Source organism: Jaculus jaculus, chromosome 3 (assembly GCF_020740685.1).
Source record: "Jaculus jaculus isolate mJacJac1 chromosome 3, mJacJac1.mat.Y.cur, whole genome shotgun sequence".
NCBI classification, from domain to species: Eukaryota; Metazoa; Chordata; class Mammalia; order Rodentia; family Dipodidae; genus Jaculus; species Jaculus jaculus.
This window is the reverse complement of record NC_059104.1, coordinates 151,267,549-151,292,133: the sequence shown is the minus strand read 5'-3', so window position 1 is coordinate 151,292,133 and position 24,585 is coordinate 151,267,549. Positions and strand designations below refer to the sequence as shown.

General features: G+C 38.3%; 2 protein-coding genes across 3 annotated transcripts in view; one reads left to right on the top strand and one right to left on the bottom strand.

Annotated features, from left to right (window-relative positions):
* Hdgfl3 (HDGF like 3) overlaps positions 1 to 22,991 on the top strand; it is a 54,139-nt gene extending 31,148 nt beyond the window's left edge. Inside the window, exons 3-6 of the mRNA XM_004658229.3 lie at positions 1,988 to 2,126; positions 2,862 to 3,017; positions 5,939 to 6,085; positions 18,334 to 22,991. Of these exons, the coding sequence (XP_004658286.1) occupies positions 1,988 to 2,126; positions 2,862 to 3,017; positions 5,939 to 6,085; positions 18,334 to 18,339 (448 nt within the window). The 3' untranslated portion in view covers positions 18,340 to 22,991. The remainder of the gene's footprint in view (positions 1 to 1,987; positions 2,127 to 2,861; positions 3,018 to 5,938; positions 6,086 to 18,333) is intronic.
* The window catches only part of Tm6sf1 (transmembrane 6 superfamily member 1), a 27,030-nt gene continuing 22,656 nt past the window's right edge, over positions 20,212 to 24,585 (bottom strand). For both annotated transcript variants that reach the window (XM_004658227.2, XM_045146594.1), the window contains one exon: positions 20,212 to 21,062. In XM_004658227.2, the coding sequence (XP_004658284.1) occupies positions 20,871 to 21,062 (192 nt within the window). In that variant the 3' untranslated portion in view covers positions 20,212 to 20,870. The remainder of the gene's footprint in view (positions 21,063 to 24,585) is intronic.

The window sequence follows — 24,585 nt, the reverse complement described above, 5'->3', positions numbered from 1 at the left end:
TCTCACACTTAACACTTTCAGTAAGCTGTTTCACCCCCGTATCTTGTCCTCTAGCACATCTTCTCCCATTTTAGTAAATATTAGCTGTTTTTATTAGTTCTCCTTCTGAAGCTCAAGCTCACCCTTTGTCTTCATGTGCCATTTCCAACCATTGGCAAACCTCACTTCATCCTGAGAGTAAAGTCAGGGCTCTCCTACGACTTTACCACCTACGCTGGTCACGCCTTGGTCCAAGCCACCATCATTGCTCCAGTAGCCTTCTAATTACTCCCTGCTTGTATCCTAGTACCTAACCCTTAAGTCAGTTTCTAACACAGCAGCCAAAATGATGTCACTAAAGTATAACTTGGGGCTAGGGAGATGGCTCAGCAATTAAAGGTGCTTGCTTGCAAAGCCTACTGGCCCAGGCTCAATTTCCCAGTACCCACATAAAGCCAGTTGCACAAAACAGTGCATGCTTCTGAGGAGTGCAATGTCAAGAGCCCTGGTGTGCCCATTTACCTTCCCTCTCTTCTTCTCCTCCCCTCCACCGCTTCTTCCTCTTCTTTTTCTTTCTTACTTTCTCTTGCCCATTGCAAATAACAGGTGTATTTTTAGAAAAACATAAATTGTCACTTCTAAAATTTTTAATGGTTTCTCTTCTAACTCAACACCTTCATAGTGGCCTTCAAGGCCCTACATAATCAGTGTCCCTAACTTGCTTATTTCACCTCATCTTATTTTGGTCTTCTGTTATTCATTTTATTTGCACCACAGCAGCCTCTTTGTAGTTCTCAGGCATTCCAGCCAGTTTTCTACCTCAGAGCTTCTGCTCTTTCTTTTACTTTAGCTATTTGCACTGTTCTTTACCAGGGAAGTGCATGGGTTGTTCTGTCACCTCCTTTAGTTCTTTAGTTAGATGGTCCCTTTTTGCTGAAATCTTATCCAATCTTTATATTGGAAATAGTAAAAATCGTCCACAGTTCTTCTTGTCCTTCTGTCTTTAAAAAAAATAAGCTATATATTTTATTTGCCATTTTGTTATACTATCAGTAGAACATACATGTTCCATGAAGGCAGAGTTGCCTAAAGCTTCTTTTCTGTAGAGTCCCCAGCACCCTAGGGATAGAGCCTGGCACATGTGGCTATCCAGCCAATATCTATTGACTGAGTAGATAAGTCTTAGTTTGAAATGTAAGATTCAAGGTTTTGGCCAAAATTTGAGCCTTCAATTTCATTTAGCCAATTAAGCACATAGCTAATAATGCTAAATAAATCTGTTTTGAGATTTTATATCTGTGAGTCTGCCCCCACATTTAGCTATTTTAATATATATGGTTAATTTATAATAAAATTAAAATCAATAAGATTTTGTTTACTTTGATACAACTGTTTTTTCTTGCTTATTGCCCAATTTATAGAAATAATAATGAATAAACTTTCTAATGTACTATATGGTATTAAAATCATTCTTATTCCAATGTTTATACTTGTATTAAAAATTTTACAGAGGCCAGGCTTGGTGGCACACACCTTTAGTATCAGCACTTGGGAGGCAGAGGGAGGAGGATCACCGTGAGTTCGAGGCCACCCTGAGACCACATAGTGAGTTCCAGGTCAGCCTGGACTGAAGTGAGACCCTACCTCAAAAAACCAAAAAGAAAAAAAATTACAAAACCCTTATATACTATCAGATTAACATAGATAAATCTTAATTTAAGATGGTGATTTCAAAGGTCACAGTAGATATATTTTAAAACAAGAACATATTGGTGAATTAAACATCAAAATTGTGCATTCCAGGATTGTTGGATCATGTGCTCAGACAGCCATTTTTCTTGCCTTGAAGTATGTTTCTAAAACATCTTGTAATATGTACCTAACTCAGAGGGTCTGTATGTTCTTTAAATTTATTGTAGTATACTTTGACACTTTAATCAATACTGCTATTTAAAATATCTTCTCTGAAGATCACCATATCAATTCTGTTTCTGATATATCTCTGCAGTGCATTTCTAGGTCCCAAAGACCTTTTTCCATATAAGGAATACAAAGACAAATTTGGAAAGTCAAACAAACGGAAAGGATTTAATGAAGGATTGTGGGAAATAGAAAATAACCCAGGAGTGAAGTTTACTGGGTACCAGGTAATGTTTTACATCATCATCATCACTTACTATATTTTATTTCTTTGCTTTTAACTTTTACATATCTTTGCAGTATGTCCTTAATATTAAGAGTTACTATTCTTCCATTTGATCAAAAACATTGGAGGCTTTTGATATATTTTGGATTAAATACAAGATTTTTGCCCAGAAGCATTTGAAGTTAAGTGAACTCTGAAAACTTAAGCTTAGCAGCCGTTGATTGATTTAGTCAGAATTTCACTGTGTTGCTAAAGGTCACCTCTTACCTCACCCTCCTGAATAACTGGTGTGGGCCATTGCTTTCAGCTCTCACAGCCTTTTACCTTGAAAATGTTAAGAGTAAAATAGGGGCTGGGGAGATGGCTCAGTAGGCAAAATAGTGCTTGTTACACAAGCATAATAACGTAAATTCAGTCCCCAGCATTCACATAAGAAGTCATTGTGCCCACATGCCTGTTGGAGGCAGAGTCAGGAAGGATTTCTAGGGCTCACTGTTCAGCCAGTTTATCTAAAAACTGGCAAGCTCCAGGTTCAATGAGAGATACCCTTTCAAAAAAGTAAAGTAAAGTAGAAGAGTAATAGAGTCAGATATCCGATATCCTCTTCTGACCCTGTCTGTATACACCACACACACAAACACCAGAGACTAAAATAACCCCTCTCATACTAACACAGATTGACTCTCTTTACAATCATTGCTATTTTGTAATGTAATTAGCTAATATTTTTTCTTAGGCAATTCAGCAACAGAGTTCTTCAGAAACTGAAGGGGAAGGCGGAAATACTGCAGATGCAAGCAGTGAGGAAGAAGGGGATAGAGTAGAAGAAGATGGAAAAGGCAAAAGAAAGAATGAAAAAGGCTCCAAACGGAAAAAGTCCTATACTTCAAAGGTTCTTGAGAAACTCTCTGTTGTTATTAATGTTGCATGCGTAGTCACTAAAAGTTTTTAGATGGGGCTGGGAATGTAGTTTAGTGATAGCACACTTGCTGTATGTGTAAAGCTCTGCCACTACCAGAAATAAAAATGTTTTCAGTTTATTTTTAACTTTCTTATTGGACATGTAAAAATACGGTAGATTCTGGGGTATCTCCGCCTTCAGAGACAGAAGTGTACTGGATAGATACAGGTAGCTAAGAAGTTAGAGCTATATCAGCTATTAGCTCCTTGGGCTGACTTGGCTCTGAAAACATTACCTTCTTAGTCAAAGGAGGGTGTATAATCAACCATTCCAGACACTGAGCAAAGTGTACAGTAATGAGCAAGTCCAGCTCCATCTTTGCTCTCTTGTAACTTGCAACAATAATAAAATGTAACAAGCTGAGTATGGTAGTGCATGCTGTTAGTCCCAGCACTTGGGAGGCAGCGATAGAAAAATCTGATCTCTTTTAGTTCAAGGGCAGCCTAGGGGGCTACAGAGTGAGTTCTAGGTCAGCCTGGGCTAGTGTGAAACTCTTTCTCATAAAAAAGAAAAGAAAAAGAAGAGGAAAAAATACAACTTGTAAAAGGACTGTGAAGGAAATGATTGGGGGCAGGAGAACACAGAAAAGTGGTCAAGCCTTTCTTTAAAGGTGAGGTTTATGCTATGATCTAAAAGAAGGGCGGGGGAAGAGCGCCACCACTGACAAAGGAAACAAAACAGGGCCGTGAAGCTGACGGAGGGAGGGGCCTGCTCCTAACCTGAAAGAAGGCAGGTGCCCTACAGAACCTGGAGTACAGGGGAGAGGTAGGCAGAAGCTAAATAATGCAAGACTATAAGCCATTTTATGGAATTTGGATCTTACTCCAAATGTAGCAGTAATAGAAGGGTTTAAACAACTAGATTAACAAGGTGAAAAACTAGGTTTGTCATACAGTATTTCAGAAATACAGTTAAAATCAGAGAAAGTGATGACTTCACCATCTAGAAACTGAAAACAAGATAAATGGGTCCTTGAAGACCAAAGATGGGCTCAGGTGTCAGTGGAGTTTGTCACACAATTGAATATGTAGGAGAAATTATTTCTACTTAAGGTCTTGCATTTAGTGGTTGCATATACATAAGAAACGCCATAGAAACAAATACTGAAAGCTTATTAGACTGTTAAATTCAGTTTTGGCAATCTATAAAATCTACCCTACTGACATGCACATATTTCAACTATTAAGATATGTTTATTAAAACAAAAAAGATTACTTTTACTATTGTCATAATAGATTTTAACTTTATAAATGCTACATTTAGATTACTAAATCTTTATTTTCCCTTTACCTAAAAAGTGAAAAATGATAACATTTTAAACTTGGTTGGTAGTTTTCATTAAGAAAATAGAAGTAGGACTGGGTTGATGGCTTAGCAGTTAAGGCACTTGCCTGTAAAGCCAAAGGACATATGTTTGATTCCCCAAGACCCACGTAAGCCAGATGCACAAGGTGGTACATGCATCTGGAGGTCATTTGCAGTGGCTGGAAGTCCTGGCCTGCCAATTCTCTCTCTCTCTCTCAAACAAATAAATAACAATAAAATTGCTTATTAAAAAATAGAAGTAAGCCAGGTGTGGTGGCACACAGCTTTAATCCCAGCACTTGGGAGGCAGAGGTAGGAGGATCGCCATGAGTTCGAGGCCACCCTGAGACTACACAGTTAATTCCAGATCAGCCCGAGCTAGCCTGAGACCCTACCTCGAAGAAAAAAAAAAAATAGAAGTAATCTGAGGATGTATTCTACCATATAGCTGAAAGACATTTTTCTCTATGTATTCTTAAAAATGTATAGTATAGGGAAATTCCAGTTTGCTAATTCATTTCTGGAAGGCCAAAATGACTTGGCTAATTGAAGATTCTTCAAATTTCCTAAGAAAAAAAGATGTTAGAATGCTATATTTCACTGTTAGAAATATCAGTTTAATACTGTTCTGATAAGCAACTCTTGCTCTCAACAGTAATTGTATTGTCACCTTTCCCTGAGGTAATCTTGATTTCAAATTCAAGGTGACAAGAAAATGGGCTGGTTCAGCATTGTAGCCTTGGATTCTTAAGTTATTACCCATAGTTAAAGTTTTAAGTTTGTTTCTGTCATGCTGAGGTACAAGAACTTTGTCAAGATCTTTCTGTATACACTCTTTTATTGAAGTAATACTTATTGAGTTAAGTCAAACATTAAATTTCTTCAGACATTGCTTTTTTTAAAATGTGACTGCTAGTTAAAATGTGAGTTGCATTATGTTTCCACTGGATAGCACTATTTTAGAACATTGTGTATATCGAGAAGAACAATTGTGAATATAGTTTTTGAAGTTGCCATTTTTGTTATTGTTATTATTAACAACATTTCATATGGATGCATCATGTATTGTGTATATACTCTTAGTCAGATAGCTTCAAGTAGTATTCTAACTTGAATACCCATATGTTAGTTTAGAAAGTTCACCTTGTTTCTCTGGACCTTAATTTCCACTACTACAAAGTGATAGGGAAAGACAATGTGGCTTTAAAGGTGCCTTTCAGCTTCATAGTGTTCCTAAGATGGTACCAACCCAGCTGTGTTTATTCACTGTTTTAGTAGCTTCATCTTCCAGTTTCTGTCTAACACTCCTTGAAAGCATTAGGTGGTCATCTAGCTACAATTACTTTCTTTTCACCTCATTAAACTAAGGACCAGAGAGAGACAATAATTTGCCCAGTTCAGCTTGCTCAGCCTAGGCACACTGCATATCTTCTCTAGGTATGCTACTGATCCACAAAGACTGCACACAAGTCAGCTGATTCTGCATCTCTGGTGTACGCTTGGATCTCGGCTTTGGATTATAATTCTTAACTTCTCTAAATATTTAGAAATCTTCTAAACAGTCCAGGAAATCTCCAGGAGATGAAGATGATAAAGACTGCAAAGAAGAAGAAAACAAAAGCAGCTCTGAGGGTGGAGATGCTGGCAATGACACAAGAAACACAACTTCAGACTTGCAGAAAACCAGTGAAGGGGTAAGGATGACATGCTTACAACTTTTAATCTTATATTAACCTAGAAGATATTTTATTTCAGAATCAGTGTCCATGTCTGAACACTAGTAAACACTGTACTAGTAAGTGAAAACATCTTCAGTCTGATATATATAAAATCTCCACCCACCCACCCACTCATCAAGCCTGGATGAATGCTTGGCTGTTTCAAGTCTAAGGGCAAAAGAAAGCCAGGGGCTGGAGAGATGGCTTAGCGGTTAAGGCACTTGCCTGCAAAGCCAAAGGACACAGGTTTGATTGCCCACTACCCACATAATGTCAGATGCACAAGGTGGCACATGCTTCTGGAGTTTATTTGCAGTGGATAGAGGCCTGAGTGTGCCAATTCTCTCTCCCTTTTCCTCCTTTCCTCCCTCTCTCTCATAAATAAATAAATAATATATTTTTAAGTCCAGGCAGGAACTGGAGAGATGGTACAGTGGTCAAAGGCACTTGCTTGTAATGCCTGCAGGCCCAGGTTCAATTCTCCAGCACCCACATAAAGCCAGATGTAAATGTATCTGGAGTTTGTTTATAGCTACAAGAGGCCCTGGGTGGATCCATACTTTCTCTCTCTCTCCCAAATAAATAAGAGAAAAATTAAAGTCAAGTGGGAATTCCCTGCCAAATTAAAACTCTGTTAATAGGTTTATTCTTTTGAAAACTAACCTTAACAACTTTACTATTTTTTAAAGTAGATTGCAAATTATTAAAATTATGAAAGTTGACATTTCTATTTCTCCTAATCACAAAACTAATGGTATATTCAGAATAGGGTAATAGATATTGTTGCTTCTTTCCCAGAGCAGTATGTAATTTATTGTGTCCATGAAGAATCTAAATGTTTAAATATTCAAGCTGTATTTAAATACTGATATTTTAATATTTTTTATTTTTTTACTTTTATTTATTTATTTGAGAGTGACAGACAGAGAGAGAAAGATAGAGAGAGATAGAGTGGGCACACCACAGCCTCCAAACACTGCAAACGAACTCAGACACGTGCACCCCTTGTGCATCTGGCTAACATGGGTCCTGGGGAATCGAGCCTTGAACCAGGGTCCTTAGGCTTCACAGGCAAGCGCATAACTGCTAAGGCATCTCTCCAGCACTCAATACTGATATTTAAAATACCTTTTGGAACATATTTTTTCCACTTAGACTCTTATTAGCTTCTGTTAACTTTGGCATTACAGGCAATTCCATATTTGTGAAAGTGGTAGTAAAGACAAGATGTGCACCTAGACGTTTCCATGAGCAATTTCTCTGTGTGGGCTAGACAGTGTCACATCATTTTTAAAAAAATATCTGTAGGGCTGGTGATGTGGCTGAGTAAATGGAGTGGTTGCCTAGCATGCACAGGGTCCTGGCTTTGATCCCCATCAGTGCAGTCAATGAGTCAGTCAATCAAATAGCGAAGTTCATGAAATACATTATTGCTCTTCTGTTACATTTTGGTTTCAGCTGAGTACTTGCTTATTCCTGTCAATCTTCAGTGTTCATCTCAGTTATCTACACTTACCCTCAAAGTACTGGTTTTAATTCTCTTATTCTCATCAATCTTAGCCTTCCTCTCTCTTTTTCTCTGTTCCTTCCCCCCTCCCTCCCTCACTCCTTCCCTTTTCCCTCCTCTCTCTCTCTGTCTTTATCTCTCCCTCTCTCTTTTTAAGACATGGTCTTGCTATGTATCCCTGCCTGGCTTCATAACTCATTATGTAGCCCAGGCTGGCCCCGGATCCTCTTGTCTCATTCTCAGCCTCCCAAGTGCTGGGACCACAGGATGTGTCACCATTATGGGCCTATTTGCGCATCTGCCTGGTAAATACTCTTCTGATACTACCTGTGCCTGAAGCTTTTCCAGGGACTTGTAAGTACTCACTGTCACTGAAGGCTGGGATACTCGGCACAGTTGTTTTTATTTTATCTTCAATATCATGTAGCTAAAATGCCTAATATATTATATTATAATTAAATGCATTTTTAGGTGCAGATGTGACAGAATTAATTCTATTCCCATAATACTCAGAATGTGGTCTTTGGGCCAGTAGCATCCTTATCACGTGGGACTTGGTAGAAGTATAGATTCTTGGGACTACCTCATAACCCTATACTCTGATTAGAATTTGCATTTTAACTATACCTCCAAGTAATTAATAAGTACTAACCTATTATCTCCTCCAACATACCAAATCACCTGTCCCCTTTCTCTTCTATACTTACATCTTTCTTCTTTTCAGCTGACTCCTTCTCCTCTGTATAGTCTTGAGTCCCCTTAATGTTAAAGATATTGCCCATCAACCATATATTCTATCCTTTTTACCTTTTTTTGCATTTCTGAACTCCTTGAGTTCTGTTTTCTCCCAACCTTCATTTCTTCCCTCCCACTCATGGCTTAACCTATTGCATCTTGTGTTTTTTTGAGCCATTTCTTTGAAACTGCTCTTGCAAAGGTCTCTGGAGCTCCTTTAATTTTCATTTAGTACCACTTAGGCACTTGGTCTCCTGACTTTCCTTAAAAGTCACCAGTTACTTCTGCTTCCTTTTGCTGTTCTCCTCAATCTCTTCTAGAGCGCTCATTCTTTACCCTGTCTTGTTATACTTCTATTTAGTTTCCCATCTTACCACCTCAGTTTCAACAGTTGAATGTTACTAATGACTTCCCAATCTGGATCTCCTGTCCTGTACATTCATTTTTGCAACTGCTGTTTTCTAGTTAAGTATCATGAAAGCACCTCAGAAAGCATGCCACTAAGTACTGGCACAGCCTGTCATATGCCGTGTGCTATTACTGCAGTGCAGATGCGTTGTCTCATTAATCCTCACAGCAACACCGTGAGGTAGAAGCACTGTTTCCATTTTTGACTTGGAAAAAGTGAGGCTAAAATACTAGGCCATGTCAGGTGTGGTGGGGAATGCCTTTAATCCAAGCACTCACAAGGCAGAAGTGAGAGGATCGCTGTGAGTCTGAGACTATGTAGTAAATTCCAGGTCAGCCTGGGCTAGAGTGAGACCCTGCCTCAAAAAACAAAAACAAAACAAAACAAAACAAAAAACTTGGCTAAAGGACACAGAGCTAGTAAGAACCATGGATCCTTTTATTATTAATCTTGTTTAAAATATGTTACATATGCAAGAATACATATAATATAAAGTTATGAAATGAATTCTAGTTGCCCTATCACTCAATCCAACAAGTAGAACTTGTCTCTTTACATGTTCTTCATACTGGACTCTTTTTTTTATTAGATATGGACATATTTTGTATGTGAACAGCACATGTTGGTACCATCCTTTCCCTCCTCCCTGCCGCTTTTCTGAAGAGGCCTTCCTCGTTGGGGATGAGGTCAACCCCATGGGGATTGTGGGTCATGCACACTGAAGACTCCTTCATCTGGTTGTATGTAGCAGCAGGGTTTTTCCTCATTCCGTTGCTGTATAACTCAGTTTATACAGCATATGGTATGTTATGTGAGTGTACCACACACTATCCATTTTGCTATTAATGAGCACTTGGGTTATTTCCAGCTTTTGGCAGCACTGCGTTGCTGAAGTCTTCTCATGTTGTTTTCTAGGGCACATGCTCACATTTCCTTGGAGTATGTAACTAGAACTGAAAATGTTGAGTCTTGAGCTTATGATGCTGAACTTTATAGTATATTCTTCTAAGTATTTGGACCAATTTAGACTCACACCAGCAGTAATTAACTTGGACTTAACCACACTTCGGGTTTTGCCAATGTAATAGATATAAAATGATCATTATAGTGTTAATTTAAATTCTCAGAATAGTGATTAAAATCAAGCTGTTTTTTGTGCTTATAAACCACTCATGTTTCTTCTCCATAATGCTCATTCCTGGTTTTTTACCTATTTTCCCATTAGATTTTTTTTTTTTTTTGGACTTGTTGGGCTCTGCCTATCCTGGATACAAACATAAATTGTTATATGCCTTGCTTAATAAATTCATGTTTCTACTCAGTTTCTTTCTGATGTCTGTAAAAAGCATACTTCCTTAATGTTGTAAGTTAACTGTTAAAGTTTTTCTTTTTATGGCAAACATTTTTCTGTCTTCTTTAAGCATCACTATTGAACCAGTTTGTTGAAGAGTTCTTCCTTTTTTCTCATTTGTATTGTCATGCCATATAGCCATGGCTATCTGTCTCGTTTCTCTGTTCTGTTCTTTTTGTCAGTACTTTAAATTATAGTCACTTGGCCATATATATTTACATTTCATAGGGTTTTCAGATACTGAATTGTCATACTCTGGGATAAAATATCAAGAGGGGCCTTTTTTTTTAAAATTTTTATTAGCATTTTCCATGATTATAAAAAAAAATCCCATGTTAATTCCCTCCCCCCCACCACACACTTTCTCCTTTGAAATTCCATTCTCCATCATATTACCTCCCCATCACAATCATGGTATTTACATATATACAATATCAACCAGGGCCTTTTCTTGATAAGAGAATTTACATAGTACATATGCTTTAAGAATGATCAGAATGATGAATTGTCACAAAACATGAATGTAATAAAAATGCTGGAGCAGTTTTCCTCAGAAGGCAGGCAGGCATAGGATCAAGTGTACATTGTGAAGAAGGGTTTCCAGATTCCCTCCACGAGGGAATGCTGAGTGTTTGAACACAGATGCAGGTAAGTAGGTACTTGGGCTGATATCTTGTAGAAATCTTCATGTGATTGCTTCTACATTATGAGGAAACAAGGTTAGCAATTGAGTGAGAACAAGAAAAAGTATTGTCTCACAAAGAGGAAGAAGTCTAAAATGATCAGCTAGAATAAGAGTAAATGGACATAAGAAATGAATGTAAAAATTATAAAGCAGCAGTGAAGACCCACTTGAGGCTAGTCGAATTTGAAGTGAGAGTGGTGAGAATGATAGCATGTTTTGATCCACACGATGCTCAAGTGCGCAGTAACAGTGAGCACAGCAAACTGAATTGAGGTAGAATTACAGCTAAGGTGGTTAAAGGCCAGGGAGCTGAGGTGTGTATGGGGGTAGGGGAGAGCATTAATAATCATAGAATACAAAATATGTTAAGAGTGAAAATGGACATGAAGAAAAGATAGGCTCATTAGATTTTTTTAATATCAAAGTATTGGAGTAGATAGAAGAAATACACTGGAAGTAGAAATGGTGATTGAAAGCAAGATGTTTGATTCAAATTATGGAAAGATTACAATATAATAGCTATTCGTATTTTGGACAGAACACTTCTTTATCCTATAAGCACTATTCACATCACAGGGAAGTTAACCATGGTCCTGTGCCCACTAAATGCTGGTAGGAACCCTTTATGTTCTTATGATAACCTAAAATGCTTCCATAATTCTTTCCAAAACAGTGGCTTAAAACAGTATTTAGAGTATTCCCCAAAGCTGCAAATTATTTTCCTTAGAAATAACTATGAAAGTCAGTGACAAAGAAGATAAAATACCATTCATTCTCTCCCTCCCTATCTCTATCTCTCTCTCTCACTTACTCACTCTTGCTTTCTCAAATAATTTTTTTAATTTTTTTTATAAGAAAGAGAATACCAAGTACTTGAGATACCATACTGTTGGACCAGTTATCTACATGGATATTGTTGCAGTCAGGTTTGCATTGCTGGCAGAAATCACCTGACCAAGGGCAGCTTGGGCGGGGGGAGGGTTTATTTTGTCAAGGGGAAGCTTCACAATGGCAGGGGAAAATGACAGCATGAGCAGAGGGTGGACATCACCTCCTGGCCAACATCAGGTAGACAACAGGAACAGGCGAGTGTGCCAAATACTAGCAAGGGAAAACGGGCTATAACACCCACAAGCCTGCCCCCAACAATACACTGCCTCCAGGAGGCTTTAATTTCCAATTGCCATCAACTGGGGAACCTAGCATTCAGAACACCTAAGTTTATGGGGGACACCTGAATCAAACCAGCACTGTTATTGATGTGAAAGAAATTATGATACTAGCCAGAGCTGAAATTTTCTTCAAGGGGTAAGGTAAATAATCCAGAGAATTTATAAATCATAAATAGAATAAGGAGTTACTCAGAAGCAAAGCCAGGAAGACATTTCCTGCAGGGGAATGGGGCACAAGAGGGAGGAAGAGTGGCTTAGCACACACATAGCAAGCTCAAGAATACCTTCCCTGCACCCATGATGTGTCATTACAGGAGCTTTGAAAAATAAAAGGTCTATGGCTTGAGAAAAGGTCAAAGGGAAGGCAGCAGCACTGCACTGGTGGAAAACTAGGCATTAGAAGGGCAGTAAGGGAAATATATTGGAAATTCAGATTGCGAATATAGGTTTACCAATCGATAACTGCTTTCTCCCAGTGGAAGAGATTTATGCATGGCAAGGAGGCTATTAAGAGATGAAGAGGTGCTGAAGAGAAGCCTTAGCAATTAAGGTGCTTGCCTGCGAAGCCAAAGAACCCAGGTTTGATTTCCCAGTACCCATGTAAAGTCAGGTGCACTATGTGGCACATGTCTGGCGTTTGTTTGCAGTAGCTGGAAACCCTGGAACATCCATTTCTCTCTCTTTCTTCCTACCTGCTCGCTCGCTCGCTCTCTCTCTCTCGCTCTCTCTCTCTCTCTCTCTCTCTCAAATAAAGAAATTGCATTTAAAAAAATAAATGAACAATAAGGCTGGAGAGATAGCTCAATGATTAAAGGTGCTTGCTTGCAAAGCTTGCCAGTTTAACATTATACCAATTCTTTAAGTGGTGGTATCTTTTTAAATTTTATTGTCTTTTTAAAAATTGTAAGTTTGTTGGGCTAGAGAGATGGCTTAGTGGTTAAGTGCTTGCCTGTGAAGCCTGAGGACCCTGGTTCGAGGCTCAATTCTCCAGGACCCACGTTAGCCAGATGTACAATGGGGCGCACGCATCTGGAGTTCAGTTTGCAGTGGCTGGAGGCCCTGGCGCGCCCATTCTCTCTCTCTATCTACCTCTTTCTCTCTCTGTCGCTCTCAAATAAGGAAAAATAAAATTTTTTTTAATTGTAAGTTTGCATAAAAATCAATGGGTTTCAGTGATTGAGAAAGACACTGAGGACACTCAACACCTACCAAACCAGACATCTAAATCCTCCTAAGCTCCCATCACTGAAGTAGACTTAAAATGCTCCCAGCATGGCTCAGGGAAGTTTGCAGAAAAGGGGGTGGAAAGATTGTTAGAGACACAAGTTGGGACATTGTGCACAGAGACATTGCCTCTCTCCCATAACTGACTGCTGCCCCATAATGTATGACCCACAGTCCCCATGGGGTTGACCTGCATGGGGGCCTCTTCAGAAAAGAGTCAGGGAGGAGGGAAAGGACAGTACCAACATGTGATGTTTACATACATATGTCCATATCTAATAAAAAAGAAAAATCATAAAAATAAATACAAATAAACTGTACTTTGCAGTATTAAAAAAATCAATGGGTTTCATTATGGCATTGTGTTTATTTACCCATTTTTTTATGTATATGGTGTCTGTACACATATATGTATGGGTGTGCATGTTATAGTACATGCGTGGAGATCAGAGGAAAACTGGAAAGTTGTCTGTGCTCTACCTTTTTTTTGGTTTTGTTTTGTTTTTTTTTTTGGTTTGTTTGTTTGTTTGTTTGTTTTGTTTTGTTTTGTTTTTCGAAGTAGGGTCTCATTCTAGCCCAGGTTGACCTGGAATTTACTGCACTCTCAGGCTTGCCTTGAATTCACAGTTATCCTCCCTACCTCTGCCTCCCGTGTGCTGGGATTCAAGGTGTGCACCACCACACCCAGCTTGCTCTACCTTTTATGAGACATGGTCTCTTGATGCTGTAAATGAACTGTCAGACTAACTGGCCCAAAGCGTCCAAAGCGTCGGATTCTCCTGGCTGTACGTCCCCTAGTAGCCATAGCCACTTTAGGATCACAGACCACTTTGCATCTGGCTTTGCATGGGTCCCGCCTTTAATTAGTGAGCCATTTCCCCAGCCCCTAGAATTTTCTTTTTTCTTTTTAACCATTTTTTAAAAATATTTTTATGGACTGGAGAGATGGCTTAGTGGTTAAGTGCTTGCCCATGAAGCCTAAGGACCCCAGTTCAAGGCTCAATTCCCCAGGACCCACGTTAGCCAGATGCACAAGGGGGCGCATGTGTCTGGAGTTCACTTGCAGTATCTGGAGGCCCTGGCGCACCCACTCTCTCTCTCTCTCTCTCTCTCTCTCTGTCTGCCTCTTTCTGTGTCTGTTGCTCCCAAATAAATAAATAAATGAACAAAAAATTTTTAATATACTTTTTATTTATTTTCAAACAGAGGTAGAGAGAATGGGCTCACCCAGGCCCCTAGCCCCTGCAAACAAATTCCAGATGCATCCACCACTTTGTACATCTGACTATACATAGGTATTGGGGAACCAAATCTGGGTTGTTAGGCTTTGCAGTCAAGTGCCTTAACCAACTGAGCCATCTCTCCAGCGCCCCCCTTTTTTTGATGTGTAATGTGTATGAGTATAGACATGTGTGTGCCATGGCAAGCATATGGAAGTTACTCACCTTATTTTGAGTCAGGGTCTGTCATTCTCATTCACTGTTGATATGCTGGGATTACAAAAGCCCACCACTGCTTCTGGGTTTTATATGGGGCTGGGGATCCAAACTCATTTACACCACAAGCTCTTTATCCACTCAACCATCTCCCCAGCCCCATTATGGAATTTTTATACATATATGTAATATATGTAAATATACTTTATTCTAATCATTGCTATGTATTTATTTTTGGGCCTTCTGTTCTATTCCATTAATTCATATGTCTGTATTTGTTACTATAACTTATAGTTTGAGAACAGGTGTTGATGCCTCTGGCATTGCTTTTTCTGTTCAGGATTGTTTTAGCTATTTGGGGTCTTTTATTTTTTCATCTGAACTTTAGGATTTTGTCTTTCTAGTTCTGTGGAGAATGTCATTGGGATTTTTGTGGGACTTGATTTAATCTATGCATCATTTTGGATTATATACCCATTTTCACAATATTGATTCTGCCAATCCATGAACAGGGTAGATCCCTTCATTTTGTAGGATCTTTGTTGTCTTAAACTGTCTGTGAAAGCTTCCCACCTACTTGAGTAGGTTTATTCCCAGGTATTTTATTTTTCTAGGAGCTACTGTGAGTGGGATTTGTTTTCCTGATTTCTTTATTATTTACTATGTAGTCTCAGGCTGGCCTCAAACTCACAGTGATCCTCTTACCTCTGCCTCCCAAGTGCTGTTCACTGTTGAGGTATGGCAAGGCTACTGATTTCTGTACTGCTACTTTGCTGGAAGTGTTCATAGATAAAAGGGTCTTCTGGTGGAGTCTGGGGGCTTTTACATATAGGACCGTGTCAGCTGCAAAAAGTACTTTGGCTTCCTCCTTTCCCGCTTGTGGCCCTTTTTCTTCTTCCTTGTGTTACAAGTGTCAGTATCTTAAAAGTTAGTTGGAATCTCAACCTCTCATACTCTGTTACAGTAAAATCTGTTGGACTCTTTGGCACCTCAGATAGCTTTTACTTGTTTGAAAACTGTTTATTGATTTTAATTGGGTCTTCCATATACTTACCTATTTTATTCTTTTTAATCATAAACTATCACTATCTTCTCTACAATAGCCTGTAAATGTTGAGAAGCTGTCAAGTCATGAAAGATTCAAAATTATAATTTCCACTTAAAGGTTCAAATGTTATGATTGGCAACAAATACTGTCAGTTATTTGCTATGAATTACTAAGTCATTTTTTTTATAAAGTGCTAAATACCCAGATTTTTATTAGTGTATATTAGTTATACAAAATAATGAGTTTATTAAATGTTCATCCATGTATAATATACTTCATTATATTTTCTCCCATCTTGTATCCATCCCCCTCCCACTCATTTCCTTCCTGTTCCCAAATAGGCCCCTTTTTACATTCATGTTTTTATCTTTTAAACCTAGGGTCTATGTAGGAGAGAAAATGCGGTCTTTGTTTTTCTGAGTCTGGTTTATTTCACTTACCACAATGATTTCTACTTCCAACCATTTTCCTGCTGACTAACATTCCATTGTGTATATGTGCCACATTTTCTTTATCCATGTGTCTTGTGATGGGCACACTAGCTAAATTCATAGCTTTATTATTGTGAATAATGTTACAGTAAACATGGGTGTGTGAGTTTATTGTGTGATGCCTTTGATTCCTTTGTGTAGATACTCATGCGTAGCATAGCAGGTTCAATGGAAGTTCTGTTTTTAGGTTTTGAAGAAACTGCTGACTTTCATCCTGTCTGCACTAATTTATATTCATACCAACAGTGGGTATGGATTCCTCTTTACACTTGCAGCGTTGCCTGCTTTAGTTGTTTATTTTTTAAATTTCTTCATATAGCCATTCTGACTAGAGTGAAATGGAATTTCAGTTTTGATTTGCATTTCACTGATGGCTAAGGATGTTGAGCATTTTCCCCTACTTATTAGCCATTTTTACTTCTGAGAACTAACTGTTCCACTCACCAAATACCCAAATATTAATAGACATATTGAATATCATATTTTTCACATAAAAATGGTACCCCATAAAAAATAATCCTTACAAGTACCGCCTCATGGTTTCTGCCTAGTATATTCTAGGTACCTTTGCTTTCCTGCTATCCTTCAGCTGGTCCATGAGGCTCTCACTCAGATGCCTCAAGATAGATTCTATGCAATGTAGAGATGCATGACCATACATTTCAGCTGCTTTTTCAGAGCAAGCGTCAGGGCTGACTGCCATGTCTGGGTTACATATATATATATATATATATACCATTATGAATTAAAGTGTATAGATGTGAATACAGTGATGGTGACAGAAGTTTTCAATTTTTACAGTTTGCTTCTGCAGCCACCTACTTGACAGCACTTTAAAACAGGAATATTCTTGGAGTTGTAGCAACATTCTAGTCACCTCCGCTTTGTTTTTTTCCATCAGTAATACTGTGAGGCTACTGTTGGATCTGTTCCCAAAATACTGGCTAACATGGACTGAGTGTTTGTTAACTTTTAATTTTCTACCACTATAAACATAGAATGTATCCCTTTTTACATTAACATAAACAAAAAGATACTGTTAGAGAAGGGTTCTTTGATTAAAAATGGTAGCTTCTTCATTCCAGGGTTGAATATCATCTTAAATCTAATGTCTTTATTTGGTAATAATCAAGAGTTACCAGACACTGCATTTTCCTGGGTCACAGGTTTTAGATGTGATTTTATATTTTAAGATTAGCTTCCTCGTTTTGGTAGGGACAGAGAAGGCTAAGAAATGTATGTCTGCCATCTTGTAGAAATGATAGGTTTAATAGTCTTTCCTTCCTTAAAGGTCCTATACTTATGTAGATTTTGGTTAAGTGAGAACATCCACTTAAGTGTACATAGGTGTGCTTTACAAATAGGTTCTTTTGCGTAGTGGAGAAACTGAGAGATAGACTGTTTTTAGAAAAAAAAATATTGGGGGCCCAAGTTCCTTTTCTCATTTATACCATTAGAACTAGGAGGTGTTAATTTATTTAGGTCAATGATTAAGTAAGAAAAAAAATAACATTTCCTTGGTGAAATATAGCCTGATACAATTTAAAGTTGAATCCAAATTAAAGTATAATTCTTTTATGAAAATATAATTTACCTTTATCACATATATGCCTCATTTAGAACAAATGTAGGCTTTTTTTGTTTCGTCTTTTATATTTTTTTTTCAAAACAAAAGTTAAAAACCAGAAATTAATTTGGGTAACTCTTACACTTCTCCAAGCCATGTGTGCCTCATGTAGTTGAGTTTGTAAAGATCATGAAGATGATCACTGTGCGCTCCAAGTTTTGTGCAGCTTGCCTTCCTGTCTGATGGCCCAGTCCCACAAGACAGAGTGCAACTGTTTCTTCAGTGGTTTTCTATGTCCCAGCAGTAAGCATGTTCTTGAGTTGTATAGAACACGTACCTGTAACACCCTCTGTCCTGCCAGAGTGGACAGTTTACTCTTTGGGGCCTTTTGTTGAATGGAACGCTAACAACAGGCTTTAACTCGCCGTAAGCATAAGTAACTCTCAGAAGCTATTTGTGCCAAGCGGTGTTCCTGCTGAAATGCTGGTTAAATCCTCAGAAAGAAACAGTTACACACGCCAGCCATAGGCATGGGTGGGAAGCTTCATCGTTAGCATCCCAACTCCTCTAAAGACCTGTTTTCTTTCTTTTTTTTACAGACCTAACTACTGTAATGAGTGCTGCATATTAAGAGAGACCACGAGAAGGTTAAATGTTTGGTTGTGTAATATTCTTGGATTTGATATGAACCAACATAGTCCTTGTCGTCATTGATGGAACCCTAGTTTGTGTGCGCGTTATCCACATTCCTCTCTGTTCTGTTGGGAAAAGACATTTTAACCTTTTTTAAGGTTGATTTAAGTTCATATTATTTGGTTGCATGAAGTTGCCCTTAACCACTAAGAATTACCAAGATTTTTGCACAGACTTCTCCATGTCTCGGATCCTTTACCAAGGCAGAAAGTCTTCTTCCTGCCTTTACTCCACCATCACCAAACACTCAAATATTAATCAGCATTTTTAGATGACCACTCAATATAATACTCAAGGATTGGGTTTACTTTCTACTAGAATCCAGGATCCAATTCCTAGTTATATAATGTTGGTATACTGAGGATGAAGTCAAATTGTCTTTCAGTTTTGAGGCCGTGTGTAAACTTTAACCATGTTGTACAATCTCTCTTCCATATTAGAAACAGCTAGTCAACAACTAGAACTTCTCAAAACTCATGTGATGTACACAAACTGAGTTTTTAAAAGTGACATTAGTTGAGGCTTTTATGGTATACCAGAATAAATGCAATGATTCACTTTTCCCCCAATGCCATTTCAATTTGAGCTGATCACTGGAGGTGGTCACTTCACGCTCTAAGGCTGAAACCAGCAGTGCCCCTGTGGGAAAGCAGCCAGCGCATTGACGTAACGATGAACCTTTAAGTAAACCGTTTTCTTTTGGAACTAGAATTAGAATAGTTAATATTCATCTGAAAACCATTACTATGTGTACATGATTGTTGCTATTGTGATAATAGAGAATTTTATTTATTTTTATGCCAGCTTATAGTGTGAAAACACATTTAGTCAGTTTGGGTTTTATCAATCCTGTTATGCTTGTCCTTGAAACATCTTTCACGTATTCGAGGTTTGTAGTTGAAAAGTTTACTGTAAAAAAAAAAAAAATCAAAAACAAAAAAAATATGTATTGTTTTTACAGAATAAATTTATTGGAATGTGTACTGGGAGTAAGATTTGAGGTTGTAAACAACTAAGTTAGTGTAATTTGGCTTCATATATGTAATGTGAAGTATTAATGTAATTCATATATTAAAGCAAAAATTGTTAACAGCAAGTTGACAATAGAATCAAGTGCAGGTGAGGATTTTCTTTTTCTTTCCTTTTTTAAAAAAAATTAGGTTTTATCTGGTTTTTAGGTTATTTGAAAACATTGGGAGCATTGGAAAGGAATGACAACATGATTTGCCTGCACATCTAAGAAAGTACTTACCAGCTCAGTGACCCTAAGTTCACATGATAATTCTATGCATGCATTAATTTGCATCCCATTTTCTTTGGGTTTTCTTACTTTGGTGTTGAGCTAATGAACATGAAGAGAAAATGTAAGAAGACCTAAAAGCTTAGAGCCATTGGTAATGACGATGGTGATGGGGGCTGAGGATCTGAAGGCACCGGTCTGCTTACCACTGCAGGCACACTGAGGAGGCAGCTATGCTTCTGTTTTGTTTCTGTCATATAGAAAATACCATTTTCTCTATTTTACTTGCATAATTCCAAATGAAAAGTTCTTTATGAGACAGGATGTTAATCCAGTTCTTTTCCCTTAAAGGGTACTTGTAAATTTGTGAATATTTTATTTTAACATTAATGAAATTCATCAAAAGACCTCTTCATTACTCATTCTAAAGCATAAGGAGAATATAGATGACATTTTGAATTGAAACAGATTTCCTAAATAAGCCAAAATTTATCATGAAAAATATATATGTAAAGTGTATCAAATTTAATAAGGTTTGTCTTCATAAAAGGTCAAAAATAATTTTATTAAAAATACACACAGAAATACAATAAAAATATTGCCAGCCACCAATAAAATAATTACTCATTAAGGGTAATGAGCAAGTTGACTTATACCATGTTAGCTATTTAGGTTCACACAAAGTTTTAGTAAAAGCAATTTTGAAACAACAGTAAATAATATACTTTCCTTGGGAAGACATTTTTCAAACAGCATTTAAAAATACTCTAATCTGCCTTTTATATTAAGGTTGAAAATAAAGCATATACATTTTATATGCAGAAATAATACTCCAGCCTGTGATTTTTGTTTTGAATTGTTTTATATGCATAGACCAGATTCACTTCTGACTAGTTTCATTTTTATGCTATTTGTAGGCACTAGAATTGTAGTTTTCATTCATATGTGCAACAGAATGTTGAGATAGATTTATTCACAGATAAATGTGATATATTTCTTTAAATAAATTGCTTCTTCAATTTTCATTCAAAAAAGGAAAATTAACCTACTCAATACCATTGTTCTTGCTGTTCACACATACAATGCAAACAAGAACCTGTGCTTTCTTAAATATTCATGGGTGGAGAAGGGAGCAGAGTGAGGCAAAATAGTAGTACCAGTATAATGAGTCCGTAATCTCGAGGAAGCACATGAAGTGTAATTTTATTCCACTTTTTCATCTGCCTTTGTTTTTATGAAGAACTCTGGTTTGTAGATACAACGATAGGCCAAGAGCTGAGGAAGAACTCCATATGCTACGTTTAATGCTAAGAAAAGGATTTTCGCTTCTTCAGGGACTCTGTAGACATAAGCAGTTCTCGCATGAAGGGAAGCACCAATGTGAGAGAACTGAGCCTGTTACAGTAAAACAAAACAAAACAAAACAAAACAAAGAGTAGATAAGCACGAAATCTGTGTTCTCTTGGATCAATGCATTCTGAGAGGCTCATTTAGACCACGTTTCTGTGCCCTCAAAACCTGCCTCACAGGCACAGCAACTTCGTTCCACAGACTTCATATATTGGTCTTTCCTTAAGTTTAAGACCATTCTTGATATAACTATTCAAATAAAGTATACTTTCTTAAGTGTGGTTTTTGTCATGCCAGTTGTGTTTTTTAATCTATCTACTGACCCATATCAAGCATTAGTTACTCTATTCAGTAGAAAAATCTGAATGAAATCTCCATTTTATTTTTTTCTTAAATTCTGGAAAATCCTACAAAGACTTAGCTGTGTCTCACAAACTGTTCCAATAAAAAGAAGTCCTGCGTTTAAGAAGCTTAAGTTCAGTTAGCATTCCAGGCCATTTAAAGCAAAGCACCAGGGACCTTAGCTTCACCTGTCAGTCTTTTCACTGCTGAGAGCAAGACCTCAACCCTCTCACGCATTTTCCAATTGACTCCTGTACTTGTTTTATGCAGTTTGTTAACACTGGGGTTTTTTTTATAAAGTTGTTCACAACTTGATGGTGGGTAGGAGGAGTATGACTACTTTATAAAATGACAGACACACGGGCACATACTGTAGCTTGTCAGCATAATCTGAGTTTCAGCAAAGGCGAGGGCCTCCCTCTGTTTTCGTACACACAGACATTCATAAATGTGCCAGCTGCATTTCACTTGGGTTGTTTGTTTTTGATACTTTTACTAACTAAGCACAGCGGAAAACTATAGTACAGGCCATAGCAGGATTTAAAGCTCCTATATTTCCTCATTGCAGAATGCAAAGCCCAATTCTGTATGTTCTTGTCTTGCTGAAATTCAAGATACACATGAATAAAGGATGGAGAATTGGGAATTCAGACATAATTAGTTGTGAATTGTTAGTTCGCTGGGATTAAAGTACAATCTAAATACACAGAAGTGTAAGAATGAATCACTAAATAATTCATTTTAAATATATTTCCATTTCCTTTCATGTGAAGTCAATGAATTCTAAGTGGTTAGATGAAAGCTCGATTACCATTTGACTTTATCATCACAAGACAAGGGCAAGCTTTTACAAGCAGTGTGTTTATGAATTTCTATGGCCAATATTTTAATGGGCTACAATTTTACAAATTACTGATATATTCTGGATACCTCCAGTACATTTTTGCTCCTCTCTGGAGATTGAAATGTTGACAAGGACCAACAAGTGGATTATCTGCATTGTGATCCATGGGCACTCAGAGGGCTCTGCCCTCAGACACTCTCCCTGGGCCAGATGCCCAAATGACCCAGCAACGTTTTTGCCTCTCTGGGCTCCAAGGACAAAAGTCCTTGAGAATAAATAGCACTTTGGGTACTGCCTTGAGGAGCTGCTGTTGTGGACATTCAATGAACTCTCAACAGGAACTTGGCTCCTGGCAGTATTTTCCCTAGGACCTATTTTGAATAGCTGTTTTTCTGAATATATAACTAGACTTTTCTTCTGGACTAGAGGCCAGTTTTGAACCCTGGTTTTGTCATAAATGTGGGTTTAGTGGCTCTATCTTTATAGACAGTTGTACACATCACAAAATCACCAGAAAAAAACAAAATGACACTCATACTTAAAGAGAATAAGTAACAGGACAGTTGTGTGGACTTGTGTAGGGAGCCTGCCTAAAAAGTCTGCTTCTGTGGGCCCTTTCCTGCACTGAGTAGTGCAGTTAATACCTCATTTTCATGAACAGTAAGCTCATGGCAACATTAAAAAATGATTCATATCTTTAGATTGTAAGCCCACTGGGCAGGAACTGTGTCTAATGTTTTGTGTGGCATCTATCACATTGTTAGAGCTCAATAAACGTTCAACAACAATGGTCTTGTGACTGTCAGAATACAAAAAAGATTCTTTAAGGCATTTCTTAATACCTATATTAACAGGCCATTCTACTCAGAATTATTAAGATTTATTATTATTATTAAGGCCATTTCATAATTTTGTATTTGCTCAATACAGAGCAAATCAGCATTGGTAATATGCATTGTTTTGCTGTGGCATGTCTATATTTTCCTTAGGCTGACAGTAGAAATAAGTAAATAATAAAGCCCAACCAAGAGCTAGGAGGACCGACGACACTAAGTCTTAGATTATGCCATTCTTCACCTCAACTGGGCGAAGACTGAGGCTCTGGGTCTTGGCACTCACTAGCAAGCGTGGCTTCAGGCTACCTTGTCAAACTGGGCAGTGATGAATACACCCAAGGATTTCTGTGGCGTCACGGGCACACATTTAGAAACTGAGCCTCATCCACAGAGTCTGGGCTTAGTCTTACTGCTATAGGCTCTAAGCCCATGGCCTAGGGGCTGTGCCCTTCCTAAGCCTAAGTCAGCCACATGGCTCTGTTCCAAATGTCTGGTCCTTAACCCTACCTAGTTCTGTCATCATGAAACTTGACCCGCTCCTGCATCAGACCTTTGCCAGCCTCCTAGCTGAGGACACTCAAAGAATACTATCTTGGCTGAAGGTTCAGGGCAAATCAAAACACGGCATGCAGAGGAGGCCTGACTGAAGCAAAGCATAGATAGTGAGCAGCTGTTGGATTTGCTGGCTCGAGAGGTGAGGAGGAGGAGGAGGCCCTGGGTCCTGGAGGGTACAGGAGAAAAAGGGAGGGGAAGCTGACCAAGAAAACAAAAGCTGTGTAACTTGACCTGCACTCCCATATGGAAATGCTACTATCTGGAGAAGCTCAACCTAATAAAGTCCCATTCCACCCTCAGGTCACAGCTCCCATGTCACTGCCTCCCACTGCCATGCTCAGCCCACAGTGGTTCTCCAACTCCTCAATGCCACATTCGAAATTAGTAAGACCCCCATAGCTAATTGTTTGCCAGAGGAGATAATGCAGTGGAGAATATGGGCTTTGGAGTCCTATGGGATTTCTTATCCCTATTCTGCCATTTAGTGATGCTGTGACACGGAGCCCGGGCAGGTTAATCAAGCTATCCTGGACCTCAGCTTCCTCGTCTTTAGATGGGAATTTAAAATGAAAATTAAAAACACTTGCAAAGTGTTTCTATGCGTTCATCATACCATTGATTGCTTCAGAGACACTCATTCACTAGCCTCGATAGCTACTTGGTACCAGATCTGGCCCTTGAAAATATCCCATATGATCTTCACATAAGCAAAAACACATTCCCAGTATGTTTTTTATTAATGCAGCAGAGCACATAGCCCCACCCTTACCAACACAACAAATAAAACAGGAAGCGTGAAATGAGTTAATGGAAGCTTGGACTAGTGTAGTGGCAATGGAGCTGTAAGACCTAGGTGGACTGAAAAATAGTTGAAACACGTCTGACCTGGCCTGACCTAGAAATGGGCTTGCATGAAGATAATGAGAGGGAGGTTGGTATAGTTATTCCAGGGTTTTGGATTGACCTGCTTGATGCAAAGGTGCTGTTGGCA